The sequence below is a fragment of the Frankliniella occidentalis genome, unplaced genomic scaffold (assembly GCF_000697945.3).
Source record: "Frankliniella occidentalis isolate FOCC.00 unplaced genomic scaffold, Focc_3.1 Scaffold2, whole genome shotgun sequence".
Taxonomy (NCBI): domain Eukaryota; kingdom Metazoa; phylum Arthropoda; class Insecta; order Thysanoptera; family Thripidae; genus Frankliniella; species Frankliniella occidentalis.
In genome coordinates, this window is record NW_026267132.1 from 1,854,514 (window position 1) to 1,865,077 (window position 10,564).

At 39.5% G+C, this 10,564-nt stretch overlaps 3 protein-coding genes across 4 annotated transcripts; 2 read left to right on the forward strand and 1 right to left on the reverse strand.

Moving 5' to 3' along the window:
- Window positions 1-592: 592 nt before the first annotated feature.
- On the forward strand, window positions 593-2,171 carry LOC113205946 (B-cell CLL/lymphoma 7 protein family member B). The gene is made up of 4 exons (XM_026421766.2): window positions 593-826; window positions 1,211-1,286; window positions 1,364-1,475; window positions 1,585-2,171. The coding sequence occupies exons 1-4, from the start codon at window positions 735-737 to the stop codon at window positions 1,710-1,712; spliced, it is 408 nt and encodes a 135-aa protein (XP_026277551.1). The 5' UTR covers window positions 593-734; the 3' UTR covers window positions 1,713-2,171.
- A 70-nt stretch (window positions 2,172-2,241) lies between these two features.
- Window positions 2,242-4,780, reverse strand: LOC113205944 (endoplasmic reticulum membrane-associated RNA degradation protein-like). Of its 2 annotated transcripts, none has more exons than XM_026421763.2 (6): window positions 4,399-4,780; window positions 4,099-4,325; window positions 3,901-3,993; window positions 3,638-3,826; window positions 2,481-3,553; window positions 2,242-2,407 (listed from the first exon to the last, which is right to left on the reverse strand). In XM_026421763.2, the coding sequence occupies exons 1-6, from the start codon at window positions 4,568-4,570 to the stop codon at window positions 2,242-2,244; spliced, it is 1,920 nt and encodes a 639-aa protein (XP_026277548.1). In that variant the 5' UTR covers window positions 4,571-4,780. The 2 variants fall into 2 exon arrangements, with proteins under 2 accessions (XP_026277548.1, XP_026277547.1); XM_026421762.2 differs by having other exon boundaries at window positions 4,090-4,325; window positions 4,399-4,778.
- Window positions 4,781-4,851: 71 nt separating this feature from the next.
- Window positions 4,852-6,670, forward strand: LOC113205945 (replication factor C subunit 5). The gene is made up of 6 exons (XM_026421765.2): window positions 4,852-5,068; window positions 5,166-5,230; window positions 5,316-5,443; window positions 5,517-5,679; window positions 5,752-5,911; window positions 5,998-6,670. The coding sequence occupies exons 1-6, from the start codon at window positions 5,001-5,003 to the stop codon at window positions 6,434-6,436; spliced, it is 1,023 nt and encodes a 340-aa protein (XP_026277550.1). The 5' UTR covers window positions 4,852-5,000; the 3' UTR covers window positions 6,437-6,670.
- Window positions 6,671-10,564: the final 3,894 nt, after the last annotated feature.

The following is a 10,564-nucleotide window of genomic DNA, read 5'->3' on the forward strand; positions in this document are numbered from 1 at the left end:
GAGCAGCCGCCGAGAAGTGAGCGCTAGCGACTGACGCGCCACCTAGGTGGCCGCCCGGCGAAACTCCAACCACCACCGGATTTTGTAGTCTTTTTCGAGGTGGAAACCGGGCAAAGCCGACCCTCCATTCCCTTTATTCTCCGTGTGCAAAACAAAGCTACAAATGCCCGCCGGCCCGCCGAGACATTATGATGAGAAATTTATCTTTCTTCATTACTTTAAATGTGGACATATTTTATTTTAGAAGATTCATTCAGGAAGGGAAAACTGAATAAAATGAATTGAATTTGAATGTTTGGATTGGATTTTTTCTCTTATCAACAAATGTCATTTCACAAAAAACTTAAAAAGGAGTAAACAAGAAGTTGTGTACGCAGAGACTCTCATACAAGTAGCAGGCAAGCTAGGCAACACAGAAAGAAAATGTACACAAGAAAGTAGCAACAGGTAGGGCCAAAGCTTTGTTGTTTTTGCATTCTGCTGCAACGAGATGTTCAAAACCAAATTTTGTTTTTGCAACACTCATTCAGGGAGATCCTGAATAATCTATTTCCAAGGTTTAAATTTTGTCAAGGTATCGGCGTTTTCATTGTACCGGGCGGCCATATTTGCTGTCATTTCATAAACAGTCCTGAAGAATTCGCTTCGGGCTTTGTATTTTACATATATTTGCTTATTTGCCTTATTTTCGCGAGTGAAGGGCGTGTTTTATAAATCGAGTGTGCTTAAAAATCATGATGTCAAGATCTGTGCGTGCTGAAACGAGAAGCCGAGCCAAAGATGACATCAAAAGAGTCATGCAAGTCGTGGATAAGGTTAGGCATTGGTAAGTATGGCGTGCCCCAGCAGCCAAAGCCTGTAGTTCTAGAAAAGATAATTCATAACTATAAAAATGCAGTTGATATGTTTGCTTCCTTCTCTCCGATTAAATTATGCCCGTTCTTGCCGCTAGTCAATTTCTGCGGGTACTCCCACTGAACAAGTCAATGTTGTAGAGTTGGTAAACTTAAGGCTGCCAGAAATGTCAAACTTGATTAGAAATGGTCCCTAGCTGAAGCTGGATTGAAACATTTACAGGCTTCCATTGATGTATTATCATTTAAATAACCATTTCAGGTGTTTTTTTAAATTTGACATTTTGAATATTTTAAGGTTGCTTGTATTAATTGTTCATTTATCATCTCAATCACACTTTATTGTTATATTACAGGGAGAAGAAGTGGGTTACTATTGGAGATACTACTATGAAAATCTATAAATGGGTACCAGTGATAACATTGGACCAGGTAACATTTAATTAGTTTTCAATGTTCTATGACACTAACTTTAATGTACAATTTGATATGCTGATTTTGGTTTGCAGAAAAAGAAAACTGTCAGTCACAGTAACAAAGAAAATAACCCTTCGAAACGTCCTGCCGTTGACTCTTCCAATTCCAACTCTAACTTTGGTTTAGCTGAGGACTCCAACACATGTAAGTTCTCTCCAATTTTATCAGTACACCTTACATTGTTTTCAGTGCAAACAGTTGATATATTTGTCATAGCACATGTTGACGACTGATAACAAACCTCCTTTTTCAGCCTTCTCAATGGTCAGTGACTCACAAGGTCCTACGGATTTTACTGCACAGCTCGGGTTTTCAGAGGACTCAAATTCTCAAAGCAGTGAACCTGGATCAAAGCGCTTGAAAACTGATAATTCTTCTTAGTGCTAGATTATATGCTTTCCATTTTCATTACAATGTGGTGTTACATGGTTGGAATATTATTTATAAATTCCTTTGGTACAAATTCCACTTTTTAAAGAAGGAATTTCAAGAATATTATAAAATTGTATATAGTGTTTATTTTTTCTCTTAAGTTATTTGTAATAACCTGTAAAAAAAAATGCGGGCAAGAGAATGTAAATTTTATGTAGAGAATAGTGCATGCGCGTGATTGTGAAAATGTAATGCTCGATTTATAACTTACCATTTCTATATGTATATGAGACCCTTACAGTAATTGTATATAATGTAGATCTCCATCCTATAGTGTTTTGTATTGCAAGTGAATTAATCTTCACTTTTCTACTGTCTTTTTTAAACAGTTTGAATTGACAAGTAATCTGTCTTGCACAGTTTACTCAAGTATTTGGTTTTAATTTCATTATATCTAATATGAAATTATTTCTCTTTTCTTAACTTTGCCGCTTCCATTACTTGACCAAGACAATTTCAGAGAGTTGTCCCTCTTTCATTAGTCACATGTTTCACACATTTTGTGGGTTGAATTGAGAACAGAGATGCAATATTGACAAAATTTTCCTGTTTTTTCTTCAATCTCCACCCAACGATTTTTTCCTTGATTTGAAAGTGATGCTATATTCTCAGAATACTGCTGTAAATATTTCATAAGTTTGGGACTGAAAAAGGGGGAAAAAATTAATTGTATGTAGACTATAAAGGTACTGCAAAGCATAATTCAATTATACTCACTGGGCAAAAATTTCTGGTGAAGTGTGTAATTGAAACATAACCATCAACAGAATGGAGTTAAATATAATTTGAAGTGAGGGAACGAACTCCAAAAAGCGGGAGAAGGTAGCTCTCTGTCGGGATCTGAGCATGTGTTGACTGAGATACTGCTGGCTAGATTTTAGAGTATTAGAACAATTATCACAAGTTTTCTCAACAGCTGAAATAATCTTTCTTAGTGATCCAATCATAGACATATCTGTCTTGGTTCTGTAAAGTGTTCGCACTGGTTTGTTTAGAAGAAGATCAATATGGTCAACTATATCACCTGGGCAACTTACTTGAGAAATTGAATGATTCAGTAAAGCCAATTTCAGTTTTAACACACTGTCAGTTAAGGTACTCCTTGTGCCTCCAAACAGTCTTAAATCTAAATTTAATGCCTTGACTTTTTCTAGGACAGTTGCTGTTTGTGATTTCAAAAGTGATACAGAATGGAACTTTGGAGTGAAATTTTCTTCGACATCTGTCAGTAATTTTTCCAGATCTATATTTTGGGGTGGTCCTAGCTTTAGCAAGACTGTTAAAGCTACACAAAACACATGATTACAGACCACACTTGGAATCTGACTAATACAACACTCGCCATGACTCAATTTATCTCGTATTCGTGGTCCTCCAAAACTATGTAAAATATCCATTAACATCTCTAGAATGTTTTGACCTAAGAGGAGTATTAGTTGATTTTCCTCACGTAATCCTTCAGATTTTACAAAATGTTGATCCAGAATTTCATCCATTGTAGTATAAAGTGAATGCTGCTCAGCAACAAGAACTCTATTTAGACAGCAGTTCACAGAGCAAAACACGCATCTGAGTGTATGTTCAAGAGCAGGCAGAAGAAGCATGAGACACTCTCCATGCTTCCCATTGCATAATAAATCAAATGCATTTATCCAATACAATAAATGAGTCTTTGGAATGAAGTGGCTCTTTTGTATGACCTCTCTGACATCATCAATATGTTCCAATAAATTTGGAAATCCAGTGCTGGTCAAAAGAGGTAAGAAAGTGGCCCATGTGACAGCATCCATCTAAATAACAAAATGAAAACATGATCAAAATCGTAGGCTTTTTAGGAAAAATTTTCCATTGAATGAAATTTTAATATAGCTCACTCTGGGTCTTAATGAAAAAGTAGTGATCTTATTGGAGTCACAAAGTATTTCTCCTATGGATGTAATTAATACAACTAAGGCAGCGGAAATATCAAAATGCACTTCTTCAGGTGCAGGGAACCCATGCCAGCACACATTTCTGATATTGAAAGCAAGTGGTGTTCCTAGCAATGCTTTGGCCATGAACATCTGCAATTACCAAGGATTTATTTTAAGCTGGTAGTGACAAAGACATTAATTCAATAATAATAAAAAAGACTTACAGGAAACTTTCCAAAAACGCTGAGAAGTTCTACTGACTTCAATAAATCTTTAAGAAGAAATGGGACATTTGAGTTTGTACATTGCTGGAAGACCTTCAATCAAAATTAGACCGAATAATAATATATTAATCACTCAAAATTAAATCTTTAAATAAACTATAAATACAACATTTTTGAGCAATGAGTTACATTTCCTACAGCGTTCTCAAAGATTGACGTCAGAAAAAGTGCACTTTTCAAAGGAATTATTAAGGATTTATCACTCTGCAGTTGTATGTAGCAGCTCTGTATTTCCTCTACACAATTTGTCCACTGCCAAAAATGAATTGGTGGACTTCTGCATTCCTGCAGTTTACGACCACTGTCAATAAAAATTGACCAAAATTTCTTCCAGATCGAATGGTTGTGCTCATGGAAGTCCATATCTGAAAAATTTAAGTTTGTTGAGGGTCAAGGTATGATACAAATTCTATTTCTTTTTTCAAATAAATGTAATACCTGCGGACAAGCCACTGTAAAGCAAAATATAATCCCAGTTAAATGTCAGGCATGGTGTGACAAAGTTGTTTGCTTCACTGTAGGTTAGATCCTCCCTGGCATCAACAAGTATAAATTTGATGGAAGGTGATAGAAAGGAATTGGCTTTCGAAAATTGCGCCTCATAGAACATGTTTACTAAGACAGAAACTAAAAACCCCGATCAAATCAAATCATGAGAGATTTTCCAGACAATTAGCTAGTTGATCAAGGGGCGATCAAGGACTGATCGGCGGGGAGGAGCGGGGGGGAAGTTCATTGTGATTTAAAAATTCAGTAAAAAGTATGCACCATGGCTGCTCACAAATTTTGAAATTGAATGTCATCTCAATGAAAGGGAAAGGGAAATGAAATTTCAGTCTTGATTATTACCATTTAGACGATTATTTACCCGTTACAGTTTCACACTGTTGGTTGGTACTAGCTTCGTTTTTGGCGCTCCTTGTGTCGGTCACAACAAACAAGAAACACTACAAAGAGTTGTGCTCAGTTTTAAACCCCTGGTGATTTTAGAAAGGTTGTACTTCAAAAATAAGTCAGGTCTTAAGTATCTTATTCGTCTAATGCCTTCATCTACACCCGCCATGTCTATAGACAAGGACTCTAAAAACAAACCCGGAAATCTGCCTTGGTGAGTTAACCTGTTTGAGTAGTGTTCAGTCCATGTTATCTTAAAAGTGCACATATAATCCAACTTTTCTGAACGGCTTTTCATTTGTCGTATCTAGGGTAGAGAAGTATCGTCCTAACAAGCTGGATGACTTAATATCTCACGATGACATCATAAAAACTAGTAAGAATATTCATACCTCTAGTAATTTGTCTTCCAAGTTTGTGCTGGATTATTAAAATGACACTTAATTTCTTACATATTTCAGTTAACAAATTTATTAAGGAAGATCAACTACCACATCTTCTATTTTATGGACCACCAGGAACAGGAAAAACATCAACGATACTTGCATCTGCCAAACAATTATACACACCCACTCAGTTTCCATCAATGGTATGTTTGGAACAATTTAAAGTTGTATCTTGGTGTTGAGTTTTTAAGCCATTCCTTGTAATTATTGCAATAGGTCCTGGAACTGAATGCCTCTGATGACAGAGGCATTGGAATTGTCCGTGGACAAATTCTTAGCTTTGCAAGCACCCGTACAATTTTCAACAAAGGATTCAAGCTAATAATTCTTGATGAAGCCGATGCCATGACTAATGATGCACAAAATGCTTTGAGAAGAAGTACGTCTTTGTTTGAACATATGTGTTTTTATCTTTCCCTTATTTCTTTCACTAATCTGATGCTTTTTTTAGTCATTGAAAAATTTACGGACAATGTTCGCTTTTGCATCATTTGCAACTACCTGAGTAAAATTATACCTGCTCTTCAGTCAAGGTGTACTCGATTTCGTTTTGGTCCTCTGGACTCTAACCAAATCCTACCAAGACTTATGCATGTTGTTGAACAAGAAAAGTAAGCAAACCATATGCAGGAATTATCATATGTTTCCCCATTTAGCTGGTTATGATTTTATTTTACCTTTATTTTATATTTTTCAGTGTTGACATTACGGAAGATGGTGCCAAGGCTCTCATCACATTGGGGCAAGGGGATATGCGAAAAGTATTGAATGTCCTGCAGAGTACTCACATGGCATATGCAAAGGTTACTGAAGACAATGTGTATACATGTGTTGGTCATCCTCTCAAGAGTGATATAGTAAATATTGTCAAATGGCTATTGAATGAGAACTTTACTTCGACTTACAAAAAAATTGTTGAGTTAAAGTTGGCCAAGGGCCTTGCATTACATGATATCTTGACTGAAGTTCACCTGTATGTTCATCGTATTGAGTTTCCACCAGAGATTCTAGTCCATTTGCTAATAAAAATGTCTGACATTGAGAGGAGGCTTGTGTCAGGAACAAGTGAAGATATTCAATTAAGTAGTCTTATTGCAGCCTTTCAACCAGCAAGAGAAATAAGTACAGAGGATTAGTGAACTTGAGAGAAATCAATTGTGTTTGTTGTGGTACTTTTGGAAAAGAAATGATAGTAGTCAATCTCCAAAAACCATCTTTGTTTATTTGATCACACAATGTGTATGTACTTTTCCATGCTAATGGATATAATATGTGAAGAATTGTCACCACCAAGCTAAGTTGGTAATTGACATTTGTGTGCAAAATATCTTTTCTATGTGTTAAAAGTAAATGATGTTCATTTTAGAAGACATTGTTGAATCATTAAATTTTGTACCTTTTCATTGAATTTAACAATTTTTTGATCAAACACATTTCTTGAATCTATAGCTAGTTACATCTATTGATGGGGAACAATGATGGTTGGGAGCTATATTTATATAGCTATTTATTCATAGTTGTAGGTCTTTCTATCTCTGCGGTTTCATGAATCGTCTGTAAACCAATGAATAGCTGAAATAATTCTTAGTATGCTGTGACAGTGCAAGCTTTCCCTGGGTTTATTGTGACTAAACAATGCCAGTGAAAATTTACTTTGGAAAACAAGAATTCTCATCAAAAGACCTCACCTATCCTAAGTGTAGTAACAACTTGACAACTAGTAACACAATTATTTCCTTATAACTACTCATAGCCTTGCAATTGCTACAGTTTCATTTTTTCCAATAATTGATCTAACTTTATTTCCTTTGATCACAGTGTCACCGCAGTATCAGCTCCAAAAGTTTGAGGAGTGATGATGCTGCTGCTGAGATCAACACCTTGGCGCTTTTGGTCACATATAGGTATATATGGACAGTATAGTTGCATTGACTAAAGAACAGTACTGTTGCCCATATCTCATCCACTAAGCGTTACTGCAAGTTAACGTACTGTTCTTTTGACAGACTCACTATATACACTTTTCCACTTAAAATTACATGTACGTTTTGCTTAGCAGGATAGATTAACATTCTTCATTAACAATTTAAAAAATGGCAAAATAGCAATTAACTGTATCACAAAAATAAGTTTTCATTTAGGTGTAATAATGAGACTAATCATCTTCAAAGACCATCATTCATTTGGTTCATAACTAATCATACCCATTTCGTATAATTTCTTTAGAAAGACTTAATAAACAGTGGTCATACGTGGTGAGAAGCTAGTTCGACAATGTTGTGACTCACAGGCTCCGTCTTCTAAACCATAGGTAATGTAACCAAAATTATCAAACACCTGTGACACTTAAAGTAAAAAGCTTGCAAAGTCACAGCTAGTGGGTTGGCTTTTGCATGCCAATCTCTCAGTAAATTCAAGAAAAGCAAGGTTTTGTTTAAATTGGACCAGTAGAGATAGAAAAGACCATTTTTTTTTTTTACCACCCTAAGGACCATTGTTAAGTCTTTCCTTCCTGTTAATAAGACCATGTTGACTGACTTCATAATTAACTTCCCATTCTCATAATTATTAACTAACTTAAAATAGATCATTAAATATTTAATTATACATATGTGTATGTTAAAAAGAGTAAAAATATGATGATAATGTTGCGATCAACGCGATACTTGGTAATACAATCTCCTACAAATCACATTCAATCAAGCTAGTGTCACACAGTTTGTGAGTAACAAGGAATTTGGTCATTTGATAAGAGTCCAGTATGTTGGCTAGAAGGGGATACAATTGGTCTCTTTGCACTTCATAATCATAATTTACCAGTGAGGATACAGTTTGCAAATGAAAGCAAAGCAAGAATGTAACAGAAATGTCAGCTGTTTGAGAATTCCTGTAAGAATAAAATGTTTTCATCTCCCTGAAGAGTCTATAACTTATTCATTTTAAGTTCAAGCCTCTTTACAATATTTGGGTTGGGAAACCCCAGGAATATGTGTTTGGATCAAAATTGAAAAGAAAAATGTTCACAGCAAATACTATCACAGATATGAGTATTTTTAGGGAAGCAAAATAGAACCGTAGTTCGTGCTTGTACTGACAATCAAGGAAAGATTTGAGTGCAATTGACCTGAGCATTTATAGCATAGTTGAAATTATTCAGAGGTGTTTTTGTTTTTTGTTTTTGTGTTTGTGAAACTCAATCAAAGTCTGCCGACACAGCACATAGTTAGCAGTTAGATATATTTCCCCATGATAATACAGATGCACACTTACCGAGCATTGAGATCACTCACAGATAGACCTTTCCACATATTCATTTAATCACTGAAGTAAATAAGTTATTCGAGTTGAACTTTCATAGAGATTAGGTTGTTCCCTCAGAGAGCTAGAAAACTAATTACAAACTGCCAGTTATAAAAACTCTCTCCTGCACATTGTAGTTCTCTAAATGCAATCTATGACCTGTTTCAATGCAATTTGGGATAATTAAGCATCACCCCCCCAAAACCAGATAAACATAAAATAAAAGCTTTGAGCCATTCCCAAACGTAAATACCACCACTTGGAACACTTGAAAATTGCTGAACAATCACAATGTTTACCAGACCAAAGCCACCAAAATTTCAAAGTTTGCCTAGAGTTTACATAGTTTACACATTTACAGATGGGGTTATCATAATGTCAGCAATATACAGCTAAGGCTTCAAGAATGCAATTAGTGCTCATCTTGAGAATTTGTGGAACCAGAATTAGTTCTAGAATGTGCAGTGCAATTGCAAAACTTGACTGTAAATATTTGCTTTGGATACATCAAATAACTAGAACTTCACACAGAAAATATTTAAACACTCTTCAGTGATGTCCATCCTCAATCAAAAATAGTAAAATGACCAGCACATCTACATTGTATCTCAAGGCCTCCCTCCCATGTCCATACTTTTGACATGGCTTGCCAAATGTATACCTATCAAGCTATCACAAAAGTCCATACCTCAAAGGATGGAGAGTAGTCCCATGAAAAATCTTCATGCCATCATCAGTTGCTGGCAGGCGTCTTCCATCCCACCCACCTTTTTATTTGACAAACAAAATACACATAGCTTCAAAAAGCCCTGGTCCCAGAAATAAGGTATACCCTATGTGCATGCAACAGCCCCTCCCCTAGGGGTAGGGGTAGTACTGGTACTCGTTAGGGCCGGGCTGCCCCACTCGCCCCCTGTTGACAAGAACAAGCAGTGGCCGTGCTTGGGAGGTACAGTCCCAGCAACCCCTCATGAGGCCCGCAGGCCCCATTGGACTCAAGGGGGACACGGGGCTGTCCAGACTGTCCCCACCGCCCAGCAGGCGCCAGCTGCGGCTGAATGCGGCACTGCCCGTGGACAGCACGGTCTGCACTGGCGGTATACCGAGAGGCCTGGCCATGGAGGTATACTGAGGGCCCGCGCCTGCGGGGACGGGTCTAGGGGTGAACTTGAGCGCGGGCCTTGGCGTTGGCGGTGTGGCCGCACCCGCGGCGGCCGCGTGGCGCTGGTGGAAGCCCGAGGCGGACGAGATGTCGGACTCGGTCCGCGAGCTGGACGTCGAGTTGAGGCGGCGGTGTCCGAGGCGCGTCCCGGACGGCGGCCCGGGGCCCACCGGCGACACAGGCCCGGGGGACGCGGGCGCGGCGGGCGCGGGGGGTGGCACCTGCACCGCGGCCGCCTGCGGGTCGGTGCTGGCCGCGCTGCCGGAGCGCGTCCGGGTGAGCAGTGGCCGCGCCAGCGAGTCCTCGTTGGCGTCGCTATTGCGGTGGGAGCGGTAGCGCGAGGGGTGCGCCGGGTACTCGCCCGGACTCAGCACCACGGCGCCCTGCGCCTGTCCGCGTGGCTTCCAGCCGTGCACCGTCAGCACGTACTCGGACTCCTCGCCGTTGTTGTTGTCGCCCCAGAGGTAGTTGTCGTTGAACGCCAGCCCGTTGCTGCGCACGTCCGCGTTCACCTCGGTGGAGCGCGTCACGCCAAGGCGCGGCGGCGCGGACGAAGTGGGGCTGAGCAGGCTGCGCAGTCCGCCGCGCTTGGACGTCTTCCGCGGCGGCGGCGGGGCGGCTGAGCGGGAGGAGGAGGACGCCGTCGGCGTCGTCACTGGCGCCGCGCTCACACCGCAGTAATTGTTGATGTTGGAGGTGGTCGTGGTGGTGCTGCCGGGGGTGGTGGCAGCGGGGGACGGAAGGTTGTTGTTGAGGGCGTCAGCCGCGTCAGCCGCGTCGGCCGGGGTGGGGGAGGGCGGCG

Bases quoted from the DNA above. Each gene is read 5' to 3' on its own strand.
- LOC113205946 (XM_026421766.2), top strand. From the start codon at position 735: ATGATGTCAAGATCTGTGCGTGCTGAAACGAGAAGCCGAGCCAAAGAT. The intron at 827-1,210 runs GTAAGTATGGCG...GTTATATTACAG, and splicing joins GTGGATAAGGTTAGGCATTG to GGAGAAGAAGTGGGTTACTA. The intron at 1,476-1,584 runs GTAAGTTCTCTC...CTCCTTTTTCAG, and splicing joins AGCTGAGGACTCCAACACAT to CCTTCTCAATGGTCAGTGAC.
- LOC113205944 (XM_026421762.2), bottom strand. From the start codon at position 4,570: ATGTTCTATGAGGCGCAATTTTCGAAAGCCAATTCCTTTCTATCACCT. The intron at 4,326-4,398 runs GTATTACATTTA...TAAATTTTTCAG, and splicing joins TTACAGTGGCTTGTCCGCAG to ATATGGACTTCCATGAGCAC. The intron at 3,994-4,089 runs GTAACTCATTGC...TTTTGATTGAAG, and splicing joins TTGAGAACGCTGTAGGAAAT to GTCTTCCAGCAATGTACAAA.
- LOC113205945 (XM_026421765.2), top strand. From the start codon at position 5,001: ATGCCTTCATCTACACCCGCCATGTCTATAGACAAGGACTCTAAAAAC. The intron at 5,231-5,315 runs GTAAGAATATTC...TACATATTTCAG, and splicing joins CGATGACATCATAAAAACTA to TTAACAAATTTATTAAGGAA. The intron at 5,912-5,997 runs GTAAGCAAACCA...TATATTTTTCAG, and splicing joins CATGTTGTTGAACAAGAAAA to TGTTGACATTACGGAAGATG.